The 14,247-nt window shown below is 48.0% G+C and overlaps 1 protein-coding gene across 1 annotated transcript; it reads right to left on the reverse strand.

Moving 5' to 3' along the window:
- Nucleotides 1–264: 264 nt before the first annotated feature.
- LOC135811657 (uncharacterized) lies at nt 265–4,417 on the reverse strand. The gene is made up of 2 exons (XM_065324895.1): nt 2,874–4,417; nt 265–1,350 (listed from the first exon to the last, which is right to left on the reverse strand). Exons 1-2 carry the CDS (start codon nt 3,448–3,450, stop codon nt 914–916), a joined length of 1,014 nt encoding a protein of 337 aa, XP_065180967.1. The 5' UTR covers nt 3,451–4,417; the 3' UTR covers nt 265–913.
- Between the last annotated feature and the right edge of the window lie 9,830 nt (nt 4,418–14,247).

Consider the following 14,247-nt stretch of genomic DNA (forward strand, 5'->3'; position numbering starts at 1 on the left):
ATTTCAGGTCTCAGCATTAACTAATTACTTTGGGGCTGGGCGACAAGATGTGTGTGCTACTACTAGTGCTAGCACATGTACATGAACACAATCCAACACATGCAGCTAGAGGAGCTTACTCCAACTAGAGATACTTGATACTTGGCTGCACCTACACTAAGTCCTACTGATCGATAATTGAGACACAACACTGCGGCACAAGGATGCTGTAGCCGTGAACACCTCACCGCTATCATGCGGGCACAGACCACAGGGAACTCGAACTGAAGAGACAATGGACTTTTTCGGGATTGACACGAGAAACGAGAACTGATCAAGGCAAATTGTATGCTGTCATCGCGATAAAAAGCTACTCTGCTCCGTATAGGAGAATGGGGAATGTTGATGGATGATAGAAAGCAGAAAATTGACACCGATATGCGCCGTATAGGTCTGACCCAGGCATAATGTAAATCCTCTGATAATAATAGAATCTTTGTCTTATCTGTGTGTTGGGGGGTTTGTCAGTGCGAGATAACCAGGTGCGACTCTCTCTCTCTCTCAACTCAACGCAACCAGCAAGGCACTGCTGCTGCTGCTGCTGCTACAGCATGTGACTGTGGCTGTGACTGTGGCAGATGACAGTGAGTAAGTGTGGCAGATTGCAGAGACTACAGGCTGCAAGAGCAGCTCAGCAGTCAAAACACTGAGCACGGCGCTGTGTGCTCTAACGTTATCAGCACTCACGTCACTGACGTGTTAATCTCTCAAGCTCAGGCGAAATGAACCAATAGTAGCATTCCATAATAGACGTCAAGCTTTCTGTCCGGGTCCGAGCAGCGTTCTGGGAAGCATCCACCTGTGAAGCTGCCAGCAATAGCTTTATCGGATTGCAGTACAACTGTTTGGGCTCTGCCGATAGGAAGACAACACATCAGAGCGCCTCTCGATGTAGTGGTATCAAGTGCCCGGCCGGTCTTCTACAGCACGCGCTCCGACACTCACAGCTATACGTGGACCAATGGTGCCACGTCCGGGCACCGACGGTGTCGCAGATCTGCCAGCACACCGCGCGCGTCACCGCCATCTTCGTGTAGATGGTCACGCACTGGTTTTGCCGGCACGCGCTCTGGAACTCGGCGATTCGCTCACCGAGCTTCTCTCGCTCCAACCGATGGAGCCTGTGCATGGTCGCGTTGTCGGCGAAGATCATTGTCCGATTCTGCGAATCCGTGCTGGTGGTTTCGACCTCGGCACCTGTAGTCGGGGCAGATGGGTCCGTTGTACTCGCAGCTGCACTGGAGTGGCTGCTCTCACTGTCACCCGCTGCTGTGGTCGTGCTCGGTGCGGTTGGTGGTTGTGTAGTCGTGGCTGCAGCAGAACAGGACACAGAGACAGGATGGAATTCGTCATCAATTACGGGACAGCAAGCGCATGTATGTGTGTCTCAGCATGCAAAGTTAACACGTCCAGTGATCCTCTGCTCTAATCAGGTTCTCACTTAGGCCAGGTGTGAGGTGACTAATGACTGGGGGATAGTGCATCTATAATTATAGCTATGCCACCTCCAGAAGCATGTTGTCTGTGGGCTAGAAAGTGCCTACTGCAACTCCTTTACACCCGGAATCATGGCATGGCATAGATTGTGTACTCAGCATGCTAGTTTGTGCTCGCCTGTCCCAGGCACTTGCTCACTGGGACACATCACCACTGTGTATTCCTATGGCATTCATCACATGCAACTGTACTAGGCTGTAGCTGTGCTGGTCCATGGCGACAGAATGATACACATGGGCAAGAGTAGATGGGCAAACACTGGCTGCATCCCAGAACCTGCACATGATGGCACATCCACTGCCCTTCTTGCAGCAGCACTAGGTCATGTGACCTGGCCCCGTGTACCAACAGTACTCAGAGTAGAACATCCTGCACCATGATGCAGTCACTGACAAATTTGGCCACTGAATCCCAAGTGGCGTGGATTGGCCAGGACAAAGGCTCCGCATCTCAAGGGTATCCTGATCAGTGATGGTCCATTATGGAATGCGATCTCTCCCCTTCTAACTGCTGTGCAGTGGTGTGCTGCTTTCGGGACCCTCCTGCTAGAACTAGTAGTTCAGTTCCGACCAACTATTATCAATACAGGCCACATTCGACATTTGCACCAAGCCAGCCCGTCACAGACAGTATTCTGAACCCGCTACTACAATCATGTAAGATTACTACACGGATTGGAGCCTTCTCTGTGGCATTGGTGAGGCTAGCTATCGCCAAGTAGCTTCAAACCTATCTAGGACCCACCCCGGCACCCAGCCTATTTGCCTGCCTATCCTGGAGGTAATGTTTTGTTTTTCCGCAAAGATACTTCATTCCTCCGGCCTGTGTCCACCCACCCAATTCTATCAGTGTTGAAGACAAAGTGCTCTGAATGTCTTTAGCCATTCATCACTATTCTCTTCATCTATGGACACTCTCCAATGATGTCCAATTGACAGTCGAATAGTTTCTTGACTTCGCACACCCACCAAAACAAGCCATAGATGAACCATAGTTCCAGGGCTTCCTGCTCTTGATCAATTTTCGGACATTTTTCGACACGATTGTACTCAATCACTACGTCGATCTACCCTGCGGTGCGACACGTCACATCAGAATGACAGCCTGTAGGCTGTAGATCCACGGAGATACAGTCATCATCATGATTTCACTACAGCAGGCACAGGCCCTCTTGTCTCTACTCACTGCGCAACTGCTTCAGCAGTTCAGGACCAACGTCACGTCTGTCACACAGAAAAAGTTCCGAGTAGATCTCCGACTCGATACTTATCACGCTACTAGTCTACTACGTCAACATGGCCAATGTCAGCAAGCTATGGACTATGCCATGGGCTTACCTGTGGGTGCGGGCTTCGTGTTGTTTCGAATGCTGACGCCAAGTCGTCCGAGAGACACAGTTCGTCCGGTGGCGAACGCTCTCTTCAGCCCCAGCATCTCCACGGAGGCCGCCACAGCCTCCAGCAAGCCCCTGTCCTTGTTGCGATTTCGCAACGTGTAACCGCCGACCACGTACGTCTTCGGCAACGCATTCTTGTCGAGTCGAACGGTCTGGATTCGCTTGAGCTTCTTCGCCTCGCCGTCTCGCGCACACAGGCCCGTGCATGGGCAGCAGCTGAACCAGGTCTCGTCTAGACAGAGAGCGCATTGAGCTACACAGGCAGAATCGTTCTTGTCGCAAGCGCACAATCTGCGAAACCAGCAGTAGCTGAGCCTCGTGAAGCAGTCCTGCAGAGGACAATGCTCTCGGTGGACGTTCTCGGCGTTGAACGCCGAATAGTCGATCTCCGCTTCCGGATTCTGCGCGTTGCCGCTACCGATGCGAGCCAGTGACAGCAGCACAAGCGTTGCGAATAGAACAGACACTGGACAGCTAGTGGCCATTCGCCACGTGCATACCAAACCTTTGCAATTCATACTGGCAGTGGTCCAACTTGAACTTGAACGGAGTACAGAACCTGGCGTTGCGTTGTGTTGCGCACTGTCACCTTCTGCTCGGGCTGCTGAAGCAAAGGAAATGGGAGCAAATTTCTACGTTGCGGCTTGCACTCAGTCGAAACCGTTCTCTGATGTTTGCGACTTGGTGCAAGGGAGCTAAATATGCGTTTACGTCCTTCAATTGAATTGGCCTACTTAGAGCTTCCCGCTGTAGACCATTACTTCAGCGCGCTGCTTCGCATAACAGTCGATAGTGGCGCAGCCGACACTTGCGCGAACTGGATCCCGGAACCAGGCCGTCAATGAGAGTAAATGGCTCAGACCACACACTCGCAGCAAATGAACGGGCCAAGTCGCTCGTGAGGTGCAAACACCCGTTCCCACCCAGCCTGGCGCTAGACCAGAGAAAAGCCCGCAGAGATAGTAAGCAGTGCAGTGGCGCTGTGGCGTAGTGTGGACTCAGCTCTGCGGATAAGATTGCGGACGTGGCCAGCACTGCACTGGCACTGGCAGAGGATCGGACTGCGCGTGCAAGCCGCAGATCAACCTCCGCAAGGCCCAGCGTGGAGACGTGTAGACGGATCGAACTTGACGCACTCTCCTGGCACGTCACGACATAGTAACCACTTGCTCTCTGAGCCATTGTCATGATGAGGGGATAGTTTTGAAAGAGCACCAGCAACAAGTGCTGCTGCTGCTCCTTTACGTGACTCGTGTCGCTGGAGAAGGCAGTTGGCAGGCGACCAGAGCGGTGGCAGCCTCTCACAGAGGATGGCGGCGGTAGATCTACTAGTAGTAGAAGCCAGGTCGTGGGGTAGAGTAGAGCATGGTGATTATTTCTACCCAATGCCCGAGAGGTCTCTACGACAAGAAACTTTGAGCTGCCAAGCCTGTCAGGCAAGGTTGGTGATTATTAGCTTGCTGGCCTTCACACAGGGGCCGTGTGACGTTCGACTGCCGACATAGCGGCGGAGCTGTGTTCCTGTCTGCATCCCTATTGGGAGATCAACTCTCTGCCTTTTTTTCCAAAAGCAAATACTAGGCAACAGTCTGTTCCATGCATACTGTGAAGGGAAATAATGGGCACGACTCGATCACAAGAAACGACGTTCAACTGCAATGCATTAGCGCCGCATCATCTCTCTGCTAGCCGAGGGGAGTTCCGGGTCGCGTGCACATGCCAGCATCGCGGTGTTCATGCCATCATGGTGTTAGGGTGAGAAGAGTTGAGAGGTGTGACGGGGGCATAGTCTGGGCCCTGGCGCTTCACGCCGTCACATGGCTTCATTTATAGCAACAGGTTCTTGCTTCCCTGCGCCCCTGGTGCATGGTGCGAAGCGGCAGCGCAGGTGCTGGATTGTAGGTACAGCATAACAGATCGTGTGACGTGGAACGACCGTAGGTCGTTTGAATTATGCTAAAAAAAGTGCTGGTCTCTTATCTTCGGCACGTTTATTCAGGAGCGTGTTTGCAGCTTCAAAGGGGGTTGGTTGTTTGGGATTATTTTATTTTACTTCGCCAGAATGAACAGGCATTGCTGCCTTCTTGCCTGGACAAGTGGATTGTCCAAGCTCTCACAAAATGACAAAGAGGCAAGGAGAACATACATGTACAATGTACGAGAAAGATACGGAACCTTCACGTGCGTGCTGCTGAAATTATGTTGTTTTTCCATTGGGTTGTTGACGTCCAAAAATGCACTAGTGATGCACGTAGATCTACGTGTCATGTGTTTCCGGTATATCTATGTACCTGTATGAATGTACATAGATATAGTAAATTATCAAAGCGATCACGTTCGCCATGCGATTGCGACTGACTTCACGCAAGAGACAACGGGTGTCGTGAGTGAGGATGTTGTCGGCCGGTAGAACTCACAGAACGTGAACAGGGATTCAAGGAGACATGGCCGGGCATACCATAACAAGTCACACTGTAGCTGTGTAGATGATGATTCAATTTCAAGTTTAAAAAACGATACTGCGGTAGTGTGTACGTACGTGCACATGGTACTACGGTGCTGGCAACTGAAATCCGACCCCCTGAGCGTTGCGCTCATATCGCAAAGACCCAACACGGGATGGTAAAACTACGAAACAGAGACCGATAGAATGTGAACCCACCGCTCTCAGGGGTCGGATTTCAGTTGCCAGCACTGTAGTCGACATACAGTGAGTGGTTCGCTTTTGCACGCACGGGCGAAACCTCTCATGCTCCGAGACTACAATATAAAAAAGAGCAGTGAATCTTTGCATCGTTGGACGTGACCACGAAGTAAGTTGCATGCATTTTGAAGTGAAATTACTGCAATTGTTGCTCTGGATTGGGAATCTACTCGTTGAATGTTACGGAGGACATGCATGTAGATCTACAGAACAGAACAACAAGGACAATCAATACAAGGCTTGTTTGCTGCGACTTGAATTTTCATGCTCTCGCAATCATCCGTGAGGCAACATGAAGGATCCACATGACTGTAGTCTACTAGCCTGTACAATACTGTAGATCTACGAGGCATGCGATGTAAGACACACACACACATGCTATGTAGGTCCACAAACCAATGTGTTCCTGATTCCGCCTGTGCATGTGTCTGCTTGGGATTGGCTCCGAAATACACGCAGCTGTCCAGCTAGGGCATAGCATCAAACATCAACCTGATTGTATGGGTAGCAGGAAAGCAATCCAACATAGATTTTGGTAGGTCTGTGTAGGCGGATCGGAAAGCTGTTTTGTCTGCGGATCACGGGATAATATCATCGCAAATCAAACAAAACATGGCAGGACGCCCGAAGACATACCACAGCGACATCCTGACCGTGTACGTTGGCAGCAGTGCGTGTGTATTCGCACGTCCAGTCCTTCCCACATGGCTGCGTGTAAGGGTGCACGGTGGTGGCGCGGGTGTTGGCCGTGCGCGAAAACTTGCACCGCAAACCCAGTTATCTCCGAGTGGATAAGAAAGAAATGTCCAGCAGCGGTGATGCTGTGTCGTTTCATCGCTGTAACGCCTGTGCTGAAATTACTGGGTCGAAACGGAGCATCAATCTGGCAATAGAACGAATGCGTGGATCTCAATGGATTTCGTGCGGGGTTCAATGTAATTTACTGGCTTATACTACTGCCCAGTAGTACAGCCAGTCTTTCGGAGTGTTCCTGAAGGAGAATACAGGAGAAAGGAACCGTGCTAATCTGTTCCAAGCTGGCTGCAGACAGGCTATCTTGGGTGCCATTACAGAAATACCAGCAGCCTGTATTCGAGCGGCTGGGTGCGTAAAGTCGCGAGGCATGTTTCTGCGCTAGGGGTCAGGTCTTGGGTGGGACTAACCATGGTACATCCTATGGGAAAAAGTTTTTAAAAAACCATACACAAGTTAACGATAGTGCTGCTCAATGAAATCCGATCAAAGGAGTCAGCTTTGCGCCCTGTATGAGTAGAGAACATGGATGCAGCTAATACCAGTAATGGGGTCGTTCTCGGCACTTGTGCCAGTGGTTGTGAGACTTATCCACTCACCCCCACCGTTAGGCGCTGCATCTGCCGCTAGGGGTTACCGGGTGTTAGCGGCGGTCGTGATTTCCCTTCGGGAACGAACACGACAATTTACTTTTTTACTAGTGGTGAAACGAATATAGCGAATGTTCGAATATTCGTTCGGTTTTAACACATTCGAACGAATATTTCTCATGGCGAATATTCGTTAACCCGGTATGCAGAATCAACCGGGCGACTTCAAACTTTCGTAACTTCGTGAATACTTGACCGAATCGCTTCATTGAAAGATCTATCGGCATTAGCAAACTCTCAGCTGTTGTTTAGAAGCCACCCGAACGCAATCCGAGGTCCTGGAGGGGAGGTATGGCGCTCGAACGAAAATCACGTCTCAAGCTGTTTTTGAGCCTGTGCCAAATGAAAGGCACTTCAGCTGGGGATGTTTGTGAAAAATGACCTAGAAATGATGGAGAAATATATGCCTTCGTTCGTCATGCCTAATAATAGTGACAATATCCAATAAAATGACTGAGAGGAGGGCATGTGATGTCATCCGTGTTAACGAAAGAATATTCGTTCGTTCGTTCGTTCGTTAAGCCGAAGAATATTCGGCTACTGGGTTTTGATATTCGTTTCACCACTATTTTTTACCCTATGAGTAGAGTGAAAATCCCACCCAGTGTTCGCTGGTCTACTGAGTACTGTAGGGCCGCGATCGACTCACTGCCTGGATCGGATTTCATTGAGCAGCACTGTACAAGTACTGTGCATGGCAAGGAGCCGGACTACAGTGTACTAGTACATGTAGTACGTCTTGGTTATACAGCGCTCCACCCAGATCGTTTACGGTCAGGAATTCCGGTGCACTTCGACACGCAACTTTCCAGATTTCCCCCGAAGACGCAAACCGCCGATGATTCCGGAATTGACGGAAGGTTTAGCGTCCCTGGAGATCCCTGACGGGCGGATAACAGCGCACATGTCCGCTAATAGTATGGTATACGTGTTATGCCATGTACACACATGAGTATGATCGTTGTCTGATGATTGCCTTAGCATTTAGCTACGTGCACGAAACGCAGCGTTACAACGTATGTATAATTGGTGGAACCATTCTTTTTGACCTTTGTGAGTATGATCGCGTACGCTGCATTTTATAAATAATGTTGACACTGCCCGACTACACCGCTGAACTCCGAAGGATTAGCATTACCAAATACACTATACACTTTAGTGCTGCATTGTGTGATTAACGTTACATTGTACTTCTACTATTTGCCTGGCACACACTGCCCCTGGTTGATTGCATAATTGCTCGTTGAGATTTCATTGATTGAGTTGCCTGCACATGTCAGTTGGCATAGCGTTCAGCAAATAATTGCCCGAGCAAACATGCAAGCAGGCGGATGTGCAGACAGCCACAGCCTAGGACAACAGTGCCGGTAGCAGTGCATCACTTCAGCATTTCCGCATGCACCTACCCAAGTTCACCCACCGAAGTCGGCGATGAAGGGACTTGCTTGGAGAAACGAGAAATCACTCCGGAAACACAAACAGGTCATGGTATTGATGTTGTCAGTGGATGATTAGTTTAGGGTTCAGTGTAGCGGCCAAATCAGTATTAGAGGGCAGACAAGGGCCATGCATCTACGTGTATAAGTACTATTCAGAATACTAGTTCCCACAATTTACTGAGTTTAGCAAAACGTGTAATAAATAATTGTTAATGTAAGAAAGGGTACAGCTCCGTCACTCCGGCACGACAGCAGCCGCTATCATTCATGGTGTGTGAGGTTTTGTATTGTATACGTTAGCCTGGTGATATACATGTACAATAACATGTACAAACAATACCTGAATCTGCATGTACATGTACATGTAGATTCAGGTATTGCCCGGGCATGGGGCCGACAGAACGAAAGGGCACCGGTAAATACAATGTAGCTACCTTAGAAAGACAGTGAGTGACTCGAAGGCTTAAGCGACGTTTCAGATGTGTTTGTTTGTTTTAGTATAATATGTTACACCGATCTCAAACGGATAGGGCTATCCAGTATTATGATTCCATGCCTTGAGAGAAAGGAAAAGAAGGCTAAACGAAAGAGAGCGATAAAACCTGCAATAATAAGATGGTAGCCGGTGAAGTGGTGGCCTGGTGGGATGAGAAGAACAAACGGAATCGAACGGATTGCACGTACACGTAGGGACAGAGTTATCCTCCACTGGTTCGATTCAGTATCGCAGAGAATACAATGTATGTCAAGCTGAAGGTAAAGCCGGATCCGTGTCAGTGTCATTTTGACGTGTTGAGACTCAGGTTAGACTTTGCCGGAGTTTGGTATGGACAAAAAAAGTTAGCCGGATTCGCGGCCGCACCACCTGACCTGTTTTAAAGGAACACATCAAGCAAATACATTCGCATCGGCGGGCAACCAGTTCGCCCATATATCCTCAGTGTCGAATGCAGACCTCACAAGTGAGTCAGGGGAGAGGGGATAAAGTCTCTCAACAAGCGGGCGTGTAAAGGCCCTGTAACACCATAAACCGGACAGCCTATCAGTAACAATACGGCGGGTGTTTCCTATACTTCGACGGCTGAAACATATCAAATGGAAGACTTGTGGAATACCGATTGTACTAATACTTCATGTAAATGTTTAGGTAGTTGAAACGTGAAAGTCGAAAAAGAGGTTCGTGCATTCTCTAACGATTGAAGTGGGAATTGCATTGAAACGATCACCTCTGATCTTCCTCCTTGGGATTCAACTCAGACAATGCTGTCATTAGTGTTCGGAGTTTAGCTGCCCAATGTACATGACGTATAGCATTTCCTTTCTTACCATCAACTTGATCAAGTGGTGCAGTTTTTTTTGTTTTCCTGTGATCGATTCAACGGTGTTCAAGTACATGTACATGACTATAATACTGCATATCCGCTTTGGCTATACCGTGCATAACATCAATAGTAGACTGTCTACTGACGTGATATGCAGAGTGTGACGTGTGACCTATTGAAACTCAATTTAAACTTTAAAAGGCATTCAATGTTCAATAATACAATCGTAGATCAACACACATGTACATCATTGCCAGGTCATGGCGAATACTAGTAAGCTCCTCTACTTGTAACGTTATGCTGCTACTTCGGAGTACATGTGTACTGGTGTGACTTACATGACTCTATTGTTTGGTGAGCGCGGCGCACTAGTTGGCCAGTATCTAGGATGGCGCAAGTAATACTAAGGTCAGGAAAGCGTGTGGTTGGTGTGTTTATCTGCCCACTCACAATACACAGCACTCCACGGTATTTCACAGCACTTGCCAAGATGCCAAGAGGTACATGATGTACACGTAGACGGAACCTCTAAGTATATGTATGGAGCTAACACGTGCTATGGTTCTATGAACACAATACACTGTAGTACTCGTGATAGATGCATTGATCTCTCTGTGTAGCCACTTAGCTAGCTGCTTCCGCTCCTGAATACGCATACCATGCAGGACTGTACTCTGTAGTCAAAACAGGTACTGTAGTCATTGTTGGGATTCAGAATATGCCAGTCTTGTATTGCTCCTCAACTACAATATCCGCCTCTCCCACAATCAGCATACCACTCTGAAAAGTGGGAAATGATTAAATTGGGAGGGGTATACAGTGTACACGGATCACGAATTCGAAATGACCATGCATAATCACAGTTCGCCAGCACGCCCGTTCCCTGTACTGTGAAGTACTCGCAGTGATGGCTCTGCAACACTTCAAGTCACTGATTATAGTATTTATTGTACAAGTAGAGGGTAGTAGCAACGACAATACTCCTCGCAATTATCGCGTCAGGCTTGTGGCAAAAAAACTAGCATCCACGTGTAGCTCTCAGACTCAGGTCTTCACCTTCTGCCTATCTGTAGACTTCGCGTGCCCCTGTGCATATGTGACCAGTTTCTGTCAGTTCCTGGGCACTTCTGGAGCCTGGGCTATTTGCTTTGTGATTTTTCTGCGGTCATGCTGGCATTTTATTTCCTTTCCTTCCATATTCGCCTTTATGTTATTGGGCCTAGTTCCCGTTTAATGTGCGAATTAAAATAAACGCAAACAAACAAACAACAACAACAACAACAACAACAACAACACCAACAACAACAACAACAACAACAACAACAACAACAACAACAACAACAACAATTTACATATCTTACTGCCCACAGGCCATCGTGAGGATAAAGATTTGAAACAACAACTTCAGCACATTGCACAGTGACTCTGTATGTACAAAAAACATTGTTGTTGAGTTGTACTTGACCGATGTCCAGTTTAAGTAACGTGTGAGCACGTAGGCGTTCACAGCTGAATTCGTATCTGTCATGATCTATCCGATGTATCGTTGCCATTATTCATGACTAACAGCAGGACACCCCAAAACTCAGTAGTCATGTTTAAATGAGTATTCTTAGACGTGCCTTAAATACACCATCCTGAACTACAGCTTAGTCCCATTCCCATTATTGCTCTCTCACTGTCTCAGTTCTATGTTCCACTTAGACAGCTTTGTTTACGCTGCCAATTCGTTGGCCGCAATTGTAAGGCATCTCGTCACAGATGTCTCCCAAGATGGCGCACCTTTGTCTATCATGAAGTGCTTGTTAAAAATACCATGATAATGATGATAGCATCATAGTCTATGATTGTACACCTTCACAACACGAGTAGTACAAGACGCACCTGTTTATTTTGCCCGTAAAAGAGGCCCTTGACTTGAGATACACCTTGATCGGAATCCTTTTTCAGTTTTGAGGGACTCATAACTATACAATGTACTACGTGTACCAGATATGCACACGGTATACAACTGTACAGGTAGTGAGCTGTGAGTGTGACAATATTTTCGCTCCAGCCAACTCAAGTTCTCAAAAGGCAACACTTCAAGCCTGCACTGAGGATGAATTTGCTAGTGGGCGTTCAGGAAAACCATGCATGTCGACTCGAGTGAGATGAGTCGCATACCATCCAAGTAAGTAGAAAATATTGTACTATTTGTGAGGCTGACCTTTGTCCAATGATCTGGGATGCATCCAGTTGCTGGCTAAGTTCGTGTGTGTGGAAACTGAAGCCTCTTTTCCGCCGTCTTCTACACAGCGCCCACATGTTCAGTGAAACCTCGTTCAAGAAGAACACAAACAAGATAAACGTTCGCTTTAGAATACCTAGTATTCATGACTCTGTTGGATAAATCACTGTGTATTCACTGGGCATAGGATATGGATAAGGGGAACTCCCCTTATTGCGAACAAATACCATCCGATCCCTTCGTGTTCGTCCTAAAAGGAGGTTTGACTGTACAATGCATGCATGCATGTGCATGATCGTGCACAGCCACAAGAGGTAAAAGCTGCTCTACGGAGTTGTCCCGTTTAGACCCTGTCAGTTGATTGAGGATAGTACTAAGTAGTGAAGACAAACGAACTTGCATGCCAATTGTATTTAGTCTTTATTCAAAGTAGTGGACAGCTTCACAGTCTAGCACCCTGGATAAAAATGTCATGTACAGTGTTGGCAGCTGAAATCCGACCCCCTGAGCGGTGGGTTCACATTCTTTGCGATGTGAGCGCACCGCTCAGGGGGTCGGATTTCAGTTGCCAGCACTGTACATATTAATTTTTTAAGTCTCTTTCAGCAAGAGTACATAACCCCCATGTACTCTTGCTTTCACTGTTTCAGTCTGTCCCACGCCAAAAGAGATGTGTGCATCTGACATGCCACCTGACCGTCCGCAGTATCCATTATCCTACTGTGCACCATCTGTGGACCCTTTCCAGATACGGATTCAGTCATTATAACAGGGTCCCTGGTCCCATATCCTCTTTCACTTCACCATCAGCTGAATAGTGTTTAAAACCTGATGAAAGGAGACCTCTCTGCGGTCGTGCTGTGTTGCCAGACCTGCTCTCGCTACAAGAGAACATTAGGTCTCGTACTTCTCGACGTGTCTCTTTTGGAAGCAGAGCAACACCGTCTTGACGTTTTCGACAAATGCATGACACTCATTTTCATATTCTGATCCCCTACGTTTCCTAAGAACTCTCTAACTCCACTGCAACGTTTTCTATCCATTAGCAAATACACGTACATGTACATCCATTCCCGAACAGGCTCTCAGCTATATTCGCTATACCTCTAAAGGCCACTGTGTAACGGCTGAGAATGTTGTGCTCAGCATAGCCAGAGTATACATTGTCACGATGCTCCGTGACTTCCAGACCTGGTGGGTCATGTGCCCCACATCCACAACACACAGATTATGTGCACCGGTATTCATTATGCAGCACGCTCTACATTCCCCGTGGAGGTGTTTGGTGGTCGTACCAGGGGTGTGTCGGAATACCTTCTGCGAAGACACGCTTGCCTCTGCAGCTGTTATTCTCCGTGGCAAGTACATTGTAGTTTGGTAACGTCGGCAAACCGTCGGCAATATGTCGGCGCGGACCAAGAACAAAAGGATTGCAGATTGCACTGGACCAGCACCTGGAGGCCACAAGGAGCTCATTTGTACTAGTCGTTAAAGTGATTTGTTGAGTTGGCGTGCACAGGCAGAATGCTTGTAAATTCACATACCGTCCGTAGGTCATTGAACTTGAGAGGACACATTCCCACCTTGTTCTGATTGCATTGAGAAAGTCTGGCAACGACCTTCTCTGACCGGTTCTGATGCGAAACACTAAAACTGCAGTTACTTTCCTTGTGGATCATATACATGTACAATGTACATGTAAATCTGGGTATCAAACGTGTTTGAGTGCCTCACAGGCCGCACTGAATATCTCGCGTTACGAGTTTGATCTTCCTAGCTACTCTTAAATGCTGCCTCATGGTTCTCCTGTCGGCTATTGCTCTTGTAGTTCCTATTCCTGGTCTCGTTTCTTGGCAACAGCACTAATTGCTACCTTCCCAGTTCTGTAGTCATACGTGCATGCCTCCAGCTTGGACATGCATCCAGAAACACCTCAGAAGAATACCTCAGGCCTCAGGCCACTGCTGGGAATACCAAAGTAAAGTACCGGGGTAATCCGGTATCGTTCAAATAATTTGTAGGAACCATGACTCCACCACACCCATCGACAGTCACACTTGACTTGGGTACATGCACACACCATTGTGTACGTCCACATCAGCACAGTGCAAAACACGTCCAATCAGCAGGCGTATCAAGAGTACATGCGCTCGTCCCTCCCTTCACCCCCTCCCCCCCCCCCCATATTTTTGCATGGAATTTAATGAAGTATGTTTT

This window comes from Sycon ciliatum, chromosome 1, assembly GCF_964019385.1.
Source record: "Sycon ciliatum chromosome 1, ocSycCili1.1, whole genome shotgun sequence".
Lineage (NCBI taxonomy): Eukaryota > Metazoa > Porifera > Calcarea > Leucosolenida > Sycettidae > Sycon > Sycon ciliatum.

Excerpts from the sequence above, each read along its gene's own strand:
- LOC135811657 (XM_065324895.1), bottom strand. The coding sequence starts at position 3,450 with ATGAATTGCAAAGGTTTGGTATGCACGTGGCGAATGGCCACTAGCTGT. Across the intron at positions 1,351-2,873 it reads CACGAAGCCCGCACCCACAG|CCACGACTACACAACCACCA; the intron begins GTAAGCCCATGG and ends GTTCTGCTGCAG.